General features: G+C 46.9%; 1 protein-coding gene across 1 annotated transcript in view; it reads right to left on the reverse strand.

The window, feature by feature from the left end:
• Positions 1 to 1,204: 1,204 nt before the first annotated feature.
• The window catches only part of PROSER2 (proline and serine rich 2), a 51,743-nt gene continuing 34,988 nt past the window's right edge, over positions 1,205 to 17,959 (reverse strand). Inside the window, exons 3-4 of the mRNA XM_075552387.1 lie at positions 5,072 to 5,324; positions 1,205 to 2,746 (exon numbers count right to left, since the gene is read on the reverse strand). Of these exons, the coding sequence (XP_075408502.1) occupies positions 1,713 to 2,746; positions 5,072 to 5,324 (1,287 nt within the window). The 3' untranslated portion in view covers positions 1,205 to 1,712. The remainder of the gene's footprint in view (positions 2,747 to 5,071; positions 5,325 to 17,959) is intronic.

Here is a 17,959-nt window from a genome sequence, read left to right on the forward strand (position 1 = left end):
ACCCGACCTCCACTAGCTGCAAAGTCAAACCACGACGACCACGAAGAACCTGTGAGATTATTCCATCAGGACAAGAACCAGACGCGACACTAAATAAGGTAGTTTTAAGGAAAAGAAAAGCAATCCTCCGGTAGGAAACCGGTAGGGCAAGTTGAGTACTGCAGAGAACACCATTCTGGGCACGTGACAAAGTTTGAATTGAAGTCATCCCCAACAGGAAAGAAACAGATTCCATCGTCACCAAAGGGTGTGGCTCCTAAACGCAGCCCTTCCCAGCCTATTTTTGGAGGTTGGAGACTTCAGCCCAAAATAGTTGTGATAATAATAATGCTTGTGAGGCAGCCTGGGAGAAGGCCGGGTCTCTTCATGCGGCGGAGTCACCTAGTTGGGTGGCCCCTCCCACCTCCCCTCCCCCTCCCCTGCTTCTACATTCCTCCTGAAATCCTGCTCCTGGACACAACCCAATCAGGGAGAGCTCTTTAAGGATCTTTTCTTTCCTCCTGGAGACTGGCTCTCTTGGAACATGCAAAACTAGAATAAGGTAACAGATCAGAAGAGATGAACCTTGGAAAAGATTCTTCTTGGAAAAAAGGAACCTTGTCCTAACTGGGAGCAGAGTTGCACGGTGTGGAGGAGAAAGCAGGGATAGGTCCTTCCAGGCCCTTCCATGTTTGGCAGGAGCACTTTCTTGGTCATCCATCACATTGCCAAGTGGGCCGTGTCTATCAAGAGAATTAGGAAGCTCTTACATCCTGTGGGGTTTTAAGAAGTTTATGTGTTTCAATAAATGTGTCTAGACACACAGATGATACCTGTGATGGTTAGGTTTACTGTGCCAATCCTGCCTAACACAATACCCATGTGTGTATATATTAACCTATATGTGTCTACAGATGCTTAATATTCGCACACACACACACACACACACACACACACACAACACACACTCATATCCCAGTAACGCAGGTCCCACAAACTGATGGCTCTTGTTTTTTGTATAATGGCCACCTTGCCCACATTCAGCCTGTATCACTGAAAATAACAGCTCACATTCTGAAGGTTGCGTTTCAATTTCCAAAAGGAAAAAAATGATTCAAACAAAATCTTACATATTAAAAAAAAATCCCAAGAAACCAAACCCAAACTTATCTAGGTCTAATGCACCTCTCTTCGCCTGTCAAAAACAACCACTTCCATTAAGACATTGCGGATTTCTTTTTATTTTCTTAGAAAAGGAGGGGGGGATTCCTTTCTTAGAGAACAGGGGGCAAGAGAGCTACACCGGCTTCCATGTTGGGTACTTGGAATAAGCAGCTGAACCAGGGCCTCATGAGCCCCTCCCAACTGCCCTCTGCTCCAACCCACATCCATGCGGCATTGACCGATGAGGTGCTCACGGGGCTTGAAGGCGATTCTCTCTGAGTTCCTGGAGACAGAAGACAGGGGTCTCCTCCTGTTCAGATGTGTGGTGGTGCGGTGGGGTGGGGAAGGCAGCATTGACGTGTCTTTACTCTTAGCCCACACTAAGAGTCCTGGTATCTCTCCTCTCTACTCCTCAGCATGGCACAGTCCTTGGGAAGGTGATGCCCGTTCAGGCCACATGCCTCTTGGATTTGCTGGACCAGACACTCCCTCCGCCTCTTTTCAGGGTGCAAGGTGGGGAAGTGCCCTTTAGCCACTCTGCCTCTTCCAGCGGCCCTCCCATCACCCCATTACAAGTTCTCCTTCAGGAGGCCCAGCTTCCTCAGGGCCTCGCGCCGGGCTTCTTCTGTGGAGCCCCGGCCAGAGAACTGAACAGTGATGCCTTGGGGTCTGAAGCCGGTGGCTCTGGGGAGGGAACCTGCCAGCTTCCTACCTTCGGGGCCACAGTCCAGCTGGCGGTGCTCATGAAAGCTCTTGGTGGCATTCTGGCGGGTGAGCTTGTTGGGCAGTGCTTTGTCCGGGCGGATGGTGATAGTCTTTCCAGTAGAGACAAAGGGGCTGGGGTCCCCCTTTAGGAGGTCGTGGATGCTTTGGAAGCCGTTGGCCAACGCCGGGGACTGTTCTGTCTGAATGCCTTTGGACTGTTGGCCGCCGGGCTGCCCTCCTGTCCCTGGGCATACAGCTGCCTTGACCGGGCCTGGCTTGCTCTGGTCACTTGTCACCCGCTCGGGAGAGAGGCTTCTCCTCTGCTCCGTGGGGTCACCCCTGTGTGCCCGATCTCCCGTTTCCCTCCCGGTGAGGAAGGAGACTCCATTGATGTTGGCTAAGACCTGGGCCTTGCGCTCCTGGACATTGACAGCCGCTTTGGAGATGGTCTTATTGAATTCCTTGCCCGAGCTGTTGGTCATGCTGATGTTGCTGGGGAAGCGGTGGGTCTTGGGTGCAGGCTGTGTCAGGTGTCGGCTGCACCAGCGGAAGCGGTCGCCCGTGGGAGAGGCTGGGGAAGTCAGAGGGCCCCATTCTCCAGGGCGGCCCTCCCTCGACGGGGCCGTGGGCGAGAGCGCGTCCTTGCCCCCCAGCTTCTCGGAAATCTTCTGAGCGAGGACCAGAGGCGTGGGCACGGAGCGGGGCAGTTTGGGGTGCTCTGGAGGTGGGGATGGAGACAGCAGCTCTTTCTTGGGGTGGGCTGGGGTCGGGGTGGCAGGTGGGGAAGGCGGCGTGGGAAGGGTGTCTGGAACGGTGGAGTCTGGCGGTGTAGAATTCCCGTCATTTTGCCTCCTGCCTTCCAGGACAGGCACATCTTCCTGTCCGACAGGTTCGGCTTCTGAAAAGAGTGAGAGCGAATTCCCGTCAGCGAGACCCTGGCTTGTAAAAGTCAATGCATCCCACGGAATCCACAGGGACTCGACTCTGCCTTCAACGGCACCTCCCGTGCCTCCCTCCCGCTCCCTGCGCCCCCAAGGGTGGAGCTTTGTCTGTGGCTCTCCTGGCCACGGGCAAGGGCCACCGCGCCGGGATGCTGAAAGCCCAGCCAGTGGAAAAGGGTCATACTGAGGAAGCCGATCGGTCAGGAAGTGAGGCTTCTAAGGACCCACTCTCCTGCAGCGTGGCACAGAGGCCTCACCAGGGGACCTTACAGAAGGGGACACTGAAGTTGGAGAGTTGCCTGGCACACGTGCCAACAACTCAACCAAGTCTTTCTAGGTGTTGAATATTTAGAAGCAGCACCCTTTTCTAGGAAACAGGGTTTCCTGACAGCCCCAGGTGGAATTTCACGTCTCCGAGCCTTTCCGACAGGCCTGGTGGCACCTCGGTCATGCGCTGGACTGCTAACTGCAAGGTCTGCAGTTGGAAACTCACAGGGGCAGTGCTCCTCTGTCAGAGAGGGTCCCTCTGAGTCAGCATGGACCACGGCCAATGAGTTGGGTTTTGATTTCTTAACGCGTGTCTATCCCAGGCCACCTAACATTGTCTGTACCTACGGACGCGCCTTACTTCTGTACGCACATGCCTCTCTCCCACTCTAAAACTGCATACCGTATTTCCTGTCCCTTCCACAGGGCGTCACAAATGATATGTTTAGAGCAATATGTTATCAAAACATCATGTCAGAGAACTGATGGGTGGGAGTGACTTCTTTTCAGATAGTGTGTTCTTTGGCACGGTCGTGATCTGGCATTTTCAGAGTAAATTGGTTCAAATTAATTTTAGGAATGAAAGAGAAATGCATCTCGAGCATCTTCGTTGAAGGAAGACAGAGCTGCAAATCAAGCTTCATGCTTGGCACACATGTGAGATTCTGAGTAGTACACACTGCTGAAAAAGTCTACGTGGCAGTCAACTAATTTGGTGTCAATTTAAGGATTAAGAGTGTAGGGGTGGAGTCTATGCTGTGAATCTGGAGATAGCCAATGAGACTTCTGTGTGGGCGTGGTCTTCTCTTGAGAATTCTGGGAAATCTGGGACTTCCCCCTTAGAAGCAGGTGAGACACACTCTCTCTCTGCTACTCCCTGGGAGACATCGTGGAAGACCAGCCACATGGATGAAACCAGATCTCGGAAGCCGGAAAAGCCACAGAGAAACCCCTGCCAGCGTTGAGATGTTTCCAATGACACTGGATCCAAAGACTTTCTACCCACTGGCTTGTGATCGTCCTGCATTTGGCTTCATTGCATGTGTTTCGTGAGTCTGAAGAGGACTTTATAGATTGATATCAGTAATATAGGCTAATATCGGACTTATGGACTTAATCTGGACTGGGCTAGGATGTTTTCTCAATGTTCAATTGCTCTTATATAAAAATCTCTTTCTTATACACATATGTGTGTCCATGGATTTGTTTCTCTAGTCTACCCAGACTAACACAGTCTAGGTAGACAGAAATGGGGGTGTGAGAGTTAAGTCTTTTGTGCCAACATGGCATCTGTAAGAAAATGTGGGTGGCAGTGAGCCTGTCAGGTCACAGCTTGATGACCTCCTTTTTGGGGATGCGACAGAGATAATGGCTCTCTGGAGCCCCCCCCCCCCGCCTTCACCTTCCTGTTGACGAGCCATGCTGAAATCTGTGATGTGGCCACTGCCACTGGATCCACTCAACTGTGCAGCAACGGCCTGTGTTCATCCTGCATGTTGCATCATGGCCCGTGGCTGTGTGAGGCTGAAGAGGGATTCATGGCCTAGTAACGACTTCTGAACCTGATCTGGACTAGGCAGGGATGTTTGCTTGCTATATAATTACTTCTTGATATAAAGCTCTCTCTTACTCATATATGAATGTTACTGGATTTGTTTCTTAGTCAACCTGGCCTACCACAGGGATATAATATTGGACAAAAATTTAGGTAAAACCTCAATGGCTAAAATCTAAGGGCCTCTGATGTTCTTTATAGGATAGAATTGTTACCCCAAAGTGACTCCCTGCTTCCTGTTTTTAAAGTCTATATTTGTGTAGCATCTTAGTCTCGTTCTTTATTTGAGCCTTTTGGGATTTCCCTTCATGCATTTTCTTCGCTAGAGAATCAAGTTACCAAGAGGATCCTACGTCGAAAACTCTGATAAGCCTCAAAAGCTCTGGACCGGCCGAGGCAGGGGAAGACACCAACGAAGGCCACTTTGTCACAGGTCTAGGACTCGGACTGCCCTCCTCACCTGCTGCCCGAGTGGCAGCCGGGGGGCACCCAGGCTCCTCAGCTGCAGGCACTGGCTGCACCAAGTCGATGACATCTTCTGGCTCAGAGTGACTGGACATGGTCTCCTCCAGGGACCTCAGAGAGTGGCAGTGAATCCCACTGTCACACAGCCCGTCCTCCCCAAAGTCCTCTTCCAGGGAATCGATCGTTTCTTCAAAAAACAGGAGCACATCCTTTTCCTCGTGCGTGAGATGCTTCAAGCTCTCGTCATCCTATGGGACGGGTTTGGGGGTTGGAAATGGAAGAGATGAAATAAGCAACGGTTTCACCGAGGTGGAAAACACACACACACACACACACACACACACACACACGGAGCAATTTAGAATCTAGTGTAGATGGCACTCTAAAATGTCCCTCTCAGAGACAGCCTGCCATCCAGGGTGTCCCATGGACAAACCTGAATCATGACGTCCCTCCCCATTTTACCTGCATTTAAAAGAGAAGTTTATAAAAAAGGCAGAGCAAATAAAAGACCTCAGAACCCACTACCTGTGCTCATCCAGTAGCTTCTCGTGAATCAATGACAGCGAACGCATCCTCCTTCAGCACCTCCTTGGCAAAGCAGAGTCCAACTTACTGCACTGCTAGATCTACTTGTTTGTCCCATAATAGTAAGAATGGGGAAACTTCTGGTTAAACATCATGGCTGGCACTCACATGTTTATCTCCTCCCCCTTTAGAAACCTCACCAACCAATGAAAGGCTTTATTGTTATTTTTCCTTAACAAAAAGAAAAACATCAATCTCAAGGAGAAAAATAAAAGGAAACGAGAGGACAGCTACACAAGTTGGAAGTTCATAGATGTGGTGGTTAGATTTCATGCCAACTTGATGGTACCTACGTGAAGGTGAAGTCCAACCTGTCTATCAGAAGGGGTTCTGAGTCTCTATCAGAAGCAATTAGGTCACCTGGCATAAAACTAGGCATTTGTTCTTAAAGAAGGTCAAAAGAGATGTTGAACTGGGGGACATCAAGCAGAGTTGAAAATAGGAGAAGTACATTGTTAAAAGGCAGCTTGATGCCCTTAAGACAGAAGACTGTGGGAGACAATAAGAGGTGCGAATGTCTGAGTGGTCCAAGAGGCCAAAGGGGCTGACATCAATGGCTGCCCAACTGCCCATCTTGCTCAGCAAGATCACGCTGTAAGTGAAGATCACAATCAACCAGCTCTAGCAGTGCGCACTGTTTCTTAATGCCCAACTCTTAAATGTGTGCAGATAGCTAATGATTACAAAGCACCTTATAAAAACCTACACCACAAAGGACATATCCAAACAAAGAGAAGGGAACAAGCCACGTATATGAAATTACTCTTAGAGTGAAAAAAAAATTGAAAAGAGATTACCATCATGCATACCATTGGAGAGATAAGAGGAGAGATGCCATCCAGAAATGAGATTGTGATGCTATTAGCAAAACAAAAATAACACCACTAGAGAACAGAAAGAACTCTTAGACATTCAAAATAGTATGGCAGAACTTTAAAAAAAAAACCTAGAAGATAATGTTCAGAAGCTAGAAAAGTACAAGAAGTAAAAAAAAATTAAAACAGAACACTGAATAGAAAAAGAAGAAAGTTAGAGAGTAAGTTTCAGAGATCCGAAACGGAGCAAGGAGAGTTACAGAAAGAGAAACCAGGGAAAACCGAGGGTAAGCGAAGGAAGCACATAAAATAACAGAAGAGCCTTTCCCCAGCCACACGGCCACTGGGTGCACTGACTGAGAGCGAGTTGCTTGATGCTCACCTAGTGGTGAGCATTGCATACTATGAAAGCCCCGTCCAGCAGAGCTTTTTCTGTTTTTTTGGGGGTACCCCCTCGTATGTATACAGAATACACAAACAGATAAACACACTGAAAGCATATATGGTAAAAAGCTAACAGCGGTGGATGGATGAAGACAAATAAGAAGCATGCATTAAACGTGGTTGTCTCTAGGGAGTAGGGAGTTGGGGGAGAGCATGGGGAACTGATGATTCCACAGACCTTAGGACATGAACTGATGCTCGGCGATGAGCGTAAACTTTGATGAATAAAACATGGCTGAAACAAAGGTGGTCCAGAGCTGATCCATAAGGTGTAGGTAATATTTCTCCTTCTGTGATTGGAGAGGGACGCCTATTTATCCCAAAGCATTCAGGGGTGGTGCATTATTTAGTGTGGTTCTTCTAACTAAAGTCTTTAACTTCCACCAAACAACCCTTTCCTGCATCGGTCTGCTAAGAAGGATCAATACTGACAGCATTTACCCGAGAGTAAGGAGTGCCAGCCTCCTGGGTATAGAATGAGCTCCCTGAGATGCAGGAGGGGAGGATCTCATTACTAGCAAGGGCCAGGAGTGGAGCATGTCCTCTGGACCCTGTGCAGTGAACCTTCTAGATCCACATGACAGCTGCAACATCAGAGGAGCAGCATTAGAATCAGGAGACGGACTTCCCAACCCATGGATCAAGGAAAGCTCCGTGCTTCGGGGCAGGAGGCTGGCGTGCAGAGTGGGGTGACCTATGGGCACTTAATTCGGGGAGCTGGGTTTGCTGACCCACAGAGCTTGAGTTGAAGGTCTTTGGGTTGTGGCTTACAGTGGAGAGGAATGCCCCATTGGGCATTTATTACTAGACCTGGACGAACTTTGTAATATGTCCTGATAAACAACTCAGCCCTGTACATTTCTCATTGGCATTAGAACCTATTAACTTCATTAATAAACCCTTTAATCATTAATTTTGGATAGCCACTGCAATGGATATTAGAACCCAGAAAGGTAAAATAGAAAACATTAATGAAGATACCGTAGCATCTAACTCTCAGGCCCATCACAGGAAAAGACAGTTAGGGACATTGCTTTAGTTTAAATCATAGTATACACGTAGGTATACTATGTACATGCATACTATAGAAATCCTGTTTCTAGGATGATTAATAAAATAATATGTGCCAATTTCACAAGCCAGACCACACACAACCCACAGCTTAATGCTGAAGAAATGACGGTGCAGGAAAAGAAGAGCCGGCTACAGTCTGAGCTGGGTGAAGCTAGAGCAGCAGGTTGCCAGAGAGCATGAGCAGCAGGTCCCTGTTGGGTGCTGACCTAGAGACAGGTGCTGCACCATAAACCGTGTGTTCATTTGGTAGGCACAGCCAAACAGGTTTCCAAAGTGGTTGTACCAATTTCCTCTCCTATTAGCAACGTGCTGGAGTGCTGGTTTCTCTACAGCCCTGTGTGATAGGTAAGTAGCAATCACTCCTTGATATTCCCAATTGTATTTCCCTCAAGACTAATGGTGTTGAGCATTAATTACATGATATGTATTGGTCATTTGGAGATCCTATTTGGGAAGTGCTTGTTTAGCTTCTATTTTTTTTCTATCAAGTTGTCTTTTAAAAAATACATACTTTGTAGGTACAAATCGTTTATTAGGCATACGTGTATTTATTACAAATATCGGCTCTCCTTTTATGGCTTGTCTTTTCCCTGTCTTAATGGGGGCCTTTTGATGACCGTCTTTAATTAAAAAAAATCATTTTATTGGGGCTCATACAACTCATCACAATCCATACATACATCAATTGTGTAAAGCACACTTATACATTCGTTGGCCTCTTCATTCTCAAAATTCGCCTTCCGCTTGGGTTCCTGGAATCAGCTCCTCATTTTCCTTTTTCCCCTCCCCGCTCCCCCTCCCTCATGAACCCTTAATAACTTATAAATTTTTATTTTAGCTTATCTTACACTGCCCGGTGTCTCCCTTCACCCACTTTTCCGTTGCCTATCCCCCAAAGAGGAGGTTATATGTTGATCCCCATGACTGGTTCCCCCTTTCCACCCCACCTACCCTCCCAGTATCGCCACTCTCACTGTTGGTCCTGAGAGGATCATCTGTCCTGGATTTTCTGTGTTTCCAGTTCCCATCTGCACCACTGTGCATCCTCTGGCCTAACCAGGTTTGCAAGGTAGAATTGGGATCATGATAGGTGGGAGAAGACTGTCTTTAATTTTCAAGCAGCGCCCTAATGGCATGATGGTTTAGGTCTTGGGTTGCTTATTGCAAGGTTGGCAGTTCTAAACCATTGATTCTTCTGTGGGAGAAAGCAATATCCTCTCCTCCTGTAGGGTAACTATGAGTTGGAATTGACTTAATGGCAATGAGAGGGATGGTGGGTGAGTGGGGGTGAGGTGGTGGGAATTGGGGTCCTATTTAAGAAGCCAGTGTTGACTCAATGGCCAGGAAGATGTTCACTTCGGTCTTGTTCTAGAAGTACCATTGGTTTTGACCTTCTTTCTATATTGCTACAATTCATCAGGAAGAGGCTAAGATTCACTATTTTCTAAAACTGACACCCAGCTGTCTCAGCATCACGCATTCGAAACGATCCTTTCGTTACAGTGCTTCCTTCGCTGTCAGTTAGCGGTTACGACATGTGCTTCGGTTCGAGCGTTTTTGTTCTGTTCGTTTGTCTACATCTTTATCCACGCACCAGTAAAACCCGGTTTTAATAATTACAGCTTAATCGTACGTCGATATCTGGTAGTTAAGGCCCCCTAGTTTTGTGGTTTTCCCTTAAATGTGTCCCCGTTTTCCTGGGCCCTTTTTATTTTTATGTACATCTTAGTCTCAGTTGGTCAGTTCACACACATGCACACACGCACACACACTTGCTTGGATTTGGAGACTGCAGTGAAATTCCTCAACTTGAGTGTTGGCAGTTTTAAAGAGCTTTTATCAAGTCACAACTATCTGTGTTCTTTTACTTATGGAGATGAGTTAGTTCCAAAACGTGGGCCCTCGGCTAGCAGCACCAACATCAGTATCAACAACATCACCTAGGAACTTATTAGATATACAACTTCTCAGCCCCATCCCACAATGACTCAAGCAGACACTGGATCTGTCCCTCTGAGCTTTCACATGCTTCGACGACCATTCTGACATAAGAAAGTCTGAGAAGGGATGAGTTGTTAATTTCTCCCAGTAATATTTTATTGTTGCCAGTGTAAGACGTCTTACACATTTTCTGGTTATATGCATACGTATTCCTCGATGTTTGCTTTTATTTGCTGCCACTATAAGTGGTATCACCTAACATTTTTATACTTGTTCTATCTAGAAATGCCAAGTAGATAAGCAAACCAGCAAACCCGTTACCCCCTAGTTGACTCTGACACGTGGCACTGCCCCAGGACAGAGTGTAACTCTTCCAAAAGGTCTCTGAGGCGGTAAGTCTTTATGGAAGCAGAATGTCAACCACACTTTTCTCTTGAGGACACTCTGCTGGGTTTGAACTTGACCGTGGTTGGCGGCACAATGCTTAACCCACTGCGTTACCACATGCTCCAAACTTACTGCCAGTGAATCAATGCTGGCTCATAGCAACCCTATAGCGCAGGGTAGAACAGTCCCCCTGGGTTTCTGAGACCTTAACTTTACAGCAGCGCAGTCTCTTCTTCCTCTGAAGGAGCGACTGGTGTGTGTGTGTGTGTGTGTGTGTTCAGATTGCAGATTTTGCAGTTACCAGCTCTATGCATAACTCACCGCTCCACCAGGGCTCCTGAATTGATAATAATTTAACACAGTCATTGTTTAATTCTGAATAGCTCACTTGAAGATTCTTTTCAACTTCCTACCTAGACAATGGTGTCTGAAAGCAGCAGTTTCCGTGCCTTATGCTGCTCTTTCATTCATTCCCCCTTTCATGGGCAGGGCTCTCCAGTCAGCCAGGTACAAGTAGCATCTCTGTCTTGTTCTCCAGGTCAAAGGAGAAAGCTTTGAACATTTCACAGTGAAATAATATTTACTGCAATGCATTTTTAAAGTATAATTATCAAATTTTCAAGTTCTCTTCCATTTCTAGGTTGCTGGGTGTGTTAAAATGATAAGTGAATTTTGTCAAATGCTCTTCCTTCAATTATGCCAGTGCTCCTCAACCAGGGATGACCGTCCACCTTCCTGTCCCTCCTGGCATCTCTGGCCAACTATGGAGATATTTTCATGTGCCACAATTAGGTAGATGCTATTGGCTTCTAGTAGATCGAGACTGGGAAGTGCTGCCAAACATCCTGCAGTGAGAAAGACAACCTTCCACAACAAAGAATCATCTGCTCTAAAATGTCAAGAGTGCCCAAGCTGAGGAAACCTGCTCTTTGGAGATGACCATATGCATGTTCTCCTTTATTCGGTTAAGGGAATGGATTTTCAAATATTAAACCAGCCTTGCATTCTCAGAGCAAGTCTACTTTGGATGTGACATCATTATTGCTCATATGCCCCTGAATTTGATTTGCTACCATTCTGTTTGTTTGTTTGTTGGTTTAGCATTATGTTCACAAAGCACACTGACCTGCCGTTGTCCTTTCATTGTAATCACATTTTGTAGCTCTCCTAATTGCAAAAATTAAAACTTTTGAAATACTATTCCATAAAATTAAAGTTCATGGAAGATCTTTTTGTCCTACCTTTTCTGAGATGTTGGGGTGGATGGGGGGTATAAGAGAAGGTCAGGCTACGCTCACCACTAGACACCAATGCAAGAACAGCTTTTTTTGGGGGGGGGAGCTAAAATTAGAAGTTTCATATTAACTACCAGGAAAACAAAACTCAGGGCCAACTGAGCCAATTCTGACCCATAGGGACTCTGCTGGATGGAGTAAAACTGGACTGTGGGTTTCTGAGACTTCAAACCTTTTCAGAAGCAGACAGCCTCCTCTTCCTCCGACAGAGGGGCTGGTGGGTTCAAACCGCTGACCTTGTGGCTAGCAACGCAATGTATAATCAACCACACCACGAGGGCTCGATTGCATGAACTAGAATGCTGTACTCTTAGCAATTTACCCAGCTAGATTGTCCTTGAGAAGGTCCATGCTTCCTCTAGGTGAAGGTCAACAGAAGGTGACATTAGAGAAATTAGAAGATATACTTATAGGTAAAAAGGATATAAAGTATCCTTTATTTGATATTTTTTAACTTAGCGTTGGACCAAGGGAAACAGTGAATCAGCATCATCATCCTTGCCCAGTCCTTTGTGTCTATAGAACATTCAACTACAGAATGTATTGTTTATTCTGAAAAGTTCAGGACACGCTCCTACTGACTTTTCAGACTTTGCTTTCTACCACCCTCCCTTTCTTATCCTCTATCTAACTCTTCTGTTAGAGGATCTGTTTGGGGGTTTTGAGTATTGGGGGGTTTGAGTGTTGGGTTTTTTTGAGTGTTTGGGGGTTTTGAGTGTTGTTGATTTAATGTGAAAGAAACCTTAGACACTGTCAATAACAGAGCATGGTCGTGTTACAACAAAATCCTCATTGAAACAGGCTGGTGGCCACATATAATCCACAGGCTGACATTTGCCAGCCCTTGCTCTGTACGCTAATCAAATCTAACTATTTGCTAATTCCTAGACATGCATCTATTTGCTAATTCCTACACACAGGTCTATGAATTAAAAGTCTAATGTGCCAATAGCTACATCTTACCCGATCCTTCATGGTCCAACTTAAATGTTTCCACACCTTCAACCTACTCCCATAGCATCGACTGAATCATGCAGTCAAATATTTGAGTACAGAGTAAACATCAAACAGTGTCCACACAACAGTGTAGATACTGTTCTTAGCTCCTACAACTCGCTGCCCAGTGAGGGCTTCAGATTAGAAAACGCAAATACATTGCAGTGTGGAAACTGCTGTGACAAAGGTAGAATGGGTCACACAAGAAGGATATCAATTCCCAGTTTGGGGGAACGAGCTCTGGTGAGGAAAAGCATCACAGAGGAAAGGACACTCTACGTTGGCAACCTGAAAGAAATGGGTGGGAGTGAAGGGGGACCCAGATCGGTCAGACACGTCTTTCTACTAGAAAAGGTAACATTGGTAAATGTTGACTAGGAGAACCAACTTAGACTAGAGTTAAAGGAAGCCTAGGAAACAGAAACAGGTGGCTTTGAGAGATATTTAAAGCACCGAATCAACCCCTTATACAGAACTCTCTTCCCTACGAGAGGGATTAATGCCCATGTCTTTCACCTCTGCTGGGCTTTTTGCTCAAGAAAGGTACCCACGTGTTTATCCGTGGGGCTTAGATGAGGTCTGACAGCCAGTTGGAGGTCAATGTAACCACGGAAGCTGCTGTCTGCTCACCGTATCTGTCTATGGTGAAGCAGAACAAGAAACTCCCTTTGTGATGTTTCCTAAGAAGCCCAGTCATACAATATATTTTTCAAAAGTATTTTTTATTAGGGGCTCATACAACTCTTATCACAATCCATGCATATACATACATCAACTGTATCAAGCACATCCGTACATTCTTTGCCCTCATCATTTTCAAAGCATTTGTTCTCCACTCAAGCCCTTTGCATCAAGTCCTCTTTTTCCCCCTCCCTCCCCGCTCCCCTGTCCTTCATGAGCCCTTGATAATTTATAAATTATTATTTTGTCATATCTTGCCCTGTCCAGCGTCTCCCTTCACCCCCTTTTCTGTTGTCCATCCCCCAGGGAGGAGGTCACATGTAGATCCTTATAATCGGTTCCCTCTTTCCAACCCACTCTCCCTCTACCCTCCCAGTATCGCCCCTCATACCCCTGGTCCTGAAGGTATCATCCACCCTGGATTCCCTGTGCCTCCAGCTCCTATCTGCACCAGTGAACAACCTCTGCTCTATCCAGACTTGCAAGGGAGAATTCAGATCATGGTAGTGGGGGGAGGGGGGAGGGCGGAAGCATTTAGGAACTGGAGGAAAGCTGTATTCTTCATCAGTGCTACATCACACCCTGACTGACTCATCTCCTCCCCTAGACCCCTCTGTGAGGGGATCTCCAGTGGCCGACAAGTGGGCTTTGGGTCTCCACTCTGCACCCCCCCCTTCATTGACTATGGTAAGGTTTTTTTTTTCAAAAGTATTTTTTTTTAGATTTAATTGAATGTGTGGGATTATCACCACAATAAAAGCTGTTGGGCCTTCCTGCCCCATCTCTTCTCCCATTTCCTGTTCTTACTGAGGACCTGTCCCCAGCCCACTCCCCCATGCTCGCAGGTCAGCTTCACTGTTCCCCAGATTCACCTCAAGGCATTTCACATCTGTCTTCCAGCCCGGTGGCATGGATGAGCTCAGGGGTTCCACACAAACGCCGTGTATATCCGCAATCGCCAGTGTTTTCATTAATAATTACAACAACCAGCAGCAGGATGACAGGATCATGATAAGAACCTTGAATTAAAAATCTAGGAAAGTAAGTGAATGCCCTTTCCCGCCTACTTTGGCCTCTTTAATTCGGTACTTCTGAAGGGTTACTCATGAGTTTGTTTGTTTTCTTTTAAAAAAATACCTACACTAGTTCACTACTTTTCCCATGTTTGTTTTTTACAGCTTACAGAAATGGATCTACAAAAATGAGCCTGTAGCTTAAGGCATATGCTGCTTTCTGACATTAAGGATAAAAATAAGAATGGACGATGTAAGCTATGTAAAACATAACCTATAACTTATCAAGGGTTCATGAAGGAGGGAGGGCAGGCAAGGGAGGGGGAAGAAATGGGGAGCAGATATCAGGGACTCAAGTGGGAAGAGGATGCTTTGAAAATGATGATGGCGGCCTATGTGCAAATGTGCCTGTTCAGTCCCACAGGGGGGCTTCTTCTAGCCCAGCGGTTCTCCACCTAGGGGTCCTAACGCCTCTGGGGGTCGAATGACCCTTTCACATGGGTCGCCCGATTCACAACAGTAGCAAAGTTACAGTGAAGAAGTAGCAACGAAAATGATTTGATGGTTGGGGGTCCCCACAATATGAGGATCTGTATGAAAGGGCGCGGCATTAGGGAGGTTGAGAACCACTGCTCTAGCCCTGTCCACTGTCCTCTGTACCATTGGCTCTCGGCCTTTGATGAGGTTGCATCCTATCTGTTCTGCTGATTAGGAACAAAGACAATCAAGCAATCACTCTCAACTGGAAATTCCCATCTTGGCCCAAAATGGAGAAGACTGGATGGAGTCACGCAGACTGCGTGCCAAGTGTGTGCAGGAGGCCCTGCAATGACGAGCACATCCGGGAACAGAAAGCTCCTTGGAGGAAAGCACTGGTGATTTGCTCCCTCCGGATAACTGGGCACTGAAGACCCAGTCTCACACAGACGGGTGTCCAGGGGTTGTAGGTGACTCACTGGCAATGGCTGGCGGTGGTGGCAGACATCAGGATGAATTAGCCACTCTACTCACATTTCGTAATAAATGCCAACGACAGCCACTTTAACACGTTTAAATGTAAGTTGCTGACATGACCATCCATTAATTTACTTATTCGCTTATGCACTGCGTTCACGTTAGTGTTTTCAATGTCATACATTATGCAGAAATGCAGGCACCTAATCGAGGGCTTCCAAAAGTTCATGGAAAAATTCCATTATTTCCATTACTGCTTTTCCACAGAGTTTTCGAAGCTCCCTCAAGGTGACTGCCCTGTCGTTTCACAAAGTGTCACACAACCAAAATGAAAATAAGGCACTTAAGTCAAATGCTTATGCTTGATGGACACAGTCTAATGAGACCATGCCTTTGGCTTCTCACCTTGCTGCGGACAGCAAACGGGATCTTGGGTAGGTCAAGAGTTTTAAAGGTCTGCTTTGGACACGTTGTCAGGAGAGACCAGTTCCTGGAGAAGGACATCATGCTTGGTAAAGCAGAGGGGCAGCGACAAAGAGGAAGGCCCTCACCGAGATGGACGGACACAGTGGCTGGACCAATGGGCTCAGGCATGGGACAGTTGGGAGGATGGCGCGGGGCCGGGCAGTGTTTCATCCTGTTGTGCACAGGGCCGCACCCGACTCAATGGCACCTCACAAGGATGACGACAACAACCACACCACCACGGATGATCACTAAACGTCCCCCAATCTTGATAGAACTACCATTCATTCTAGTCTGATTTATGATGATCAGCCAAGACGATTAGGGCTTTTAAAAATTTTATTTATTTATTTTTGATTAGGGCTGTTTTGCACCTGAAATAAACCCCAAACCAAAACCTCGCGAGTGAAAGCATACTGCTTCTGTGGGAAGGAAAGCAGAACACGGAGCCCAGCCACCCCTCTGTGTTCCTCATCTATGCCGCCGACTCTTCAAATTCCCAGGTTTCCTTCCCAGTCCATCCCTCCCTCCCTGGCCCTGTTTTCTTCATGTCTGGGCAACACGAGACACAAATCAGCGTGACTCAGACTGCTCGGGGCTCAGATGTCCAGCTCCCGGAAGACCCACGTTATTGCGTCCTCATCCCCGCTGAGGTCTCTCGCTAGGCCTACCAGGTGGAGTATGGGCTGAGTGATTGGAATTCATCCCCAGTGCCTTCTCTGTGATCAGCCTGGCCTTGAGCCCTGACCCATGAGCCAGGGCCAAAAGGGCTGTGGGCGCAGTCCATTGCTAAATCCCCCAAACACGAAGCTGCCCTTCCATTGAACCTGGCCTCGGCCTGCCCATGGAAGAGGTGAGAAGGTAGTCACAGAGAGAAAATAAAGCAAAACAAAACAAAACACCATGCCGAGGGCAGTGGAGCGGGTCAATTTAGCACCAGGAATGGGGGTATGTGGCCCTAGTTCAAGAGAATGCCTGTCTGGTCCCCCAGTTCCCAGACATTGGGGTTGCCTCCCTCAGTCAAAGTCTTCAAAGAGGAATGGGTGGTCCTTGGGGGAGAGGTGGAGCAGCAACAAGCTAGGTGGCGCGCACAGCAGTGAGAAATCTGCAGTGGGTTTGGGTTTGTTGTCTGATGGAGACCAAACGCAGATTAGGGGGCGCCTAGGGCTGAGGACAAGGTGCTGTGGTGGCACCATAGGTAAGAGTTCAGCTGTGAACCACAATGTGGGTGGTTCGAATCTACCGGATGCTCTGTGAGAAAGAATTCCCTGGTAACCTGCTCCCTCCAGGTGAGGGGACCGTGTTCGACAGGCGCACAGTTCATTCCTACACAAAAGTGACGGAAGCCGTATCTAGTTCCATTTGATCTAGCAGGCCAAAAGTTGGATGGCTACCTTTTAAAAATAATTTTTAAATTGTGAATTAGATCAGATCCCTGGATGGCTCACTTTTAAAATCCAGTAGATACGGCAATCAGTCGTGCTCGATTATACCTATGTCAGTGCAGGCGTGGGGCAGGACTCTTGTTTGGGGGCAAATGGAACAGAGGGAAAACCATGGGTTTTGGTTAAACAACAACAACAACAACAAAATGAGACCGTTTAAAATAATACTAAAATATTCCCTACTAAAAATAACCAAACCTACTGAATCTTCCATAATTAAACCCTTATGATTTTCATTTTCTTTTCTTTTAATCAAAGAAATGTCAGTTGATTCCTTGGAAGAAGGAAGGATAGATAGAAGGCAGGAAGGAAGGCAGGCAGCCAGGAAGGAAGGAAGGAAGGAAGGAAGGAAGGAAGGAAGGCAGGAAGGAAGAGGCAGGAGAGACTGAGCAACAGCAGACCTCATCTCTGTTCCAGGTGTTTTAAAGCGTCACAAAAATAATTGGGATGGCGGCAAACACGTCTGGAGATGAACCAAGCATGTCTTACCTACCAGCTCCTAGGTACACAGACAGCTACAGCGGTTCTCAACCTGTGGGTCGTGACTCCTTTGGGGGTTGAACAACCCTTTCACAGGGGTCACCCAATTCCTAACAGGAGCAAAATGACAGTGATGAAGTAGCAACGGAAATAATTTTATGGTTGGGGTCACCACAGCATGAGGAACTGTATGAAAGGGCCACGGCACTAGGAAGGTTGAGAACCACTGGCTTAGGAGATTCATTTTAGCACGGTGTGACCTCCTCATATTTGCATGTTCTCAGTCACCAAAATGATCTCCCTGA

The sequence above is a fragment of the Tenrec ecaudatus genome, chromosome 6 (genome assembly GCF_050624435.1).
Source record: "Tenrec ecaudatus isolate mTenEca1 chromosome 6, mTenEca1.hap1, whole genome shotgun sequence".
In the NCBI taxonomy this organism is placed as follows: Eukaryota; Metazoa; Chordata; class Mammalia; order Afrosoricida; family Tenrecidae; genus Tenrec; species Tenrec ecaudatus.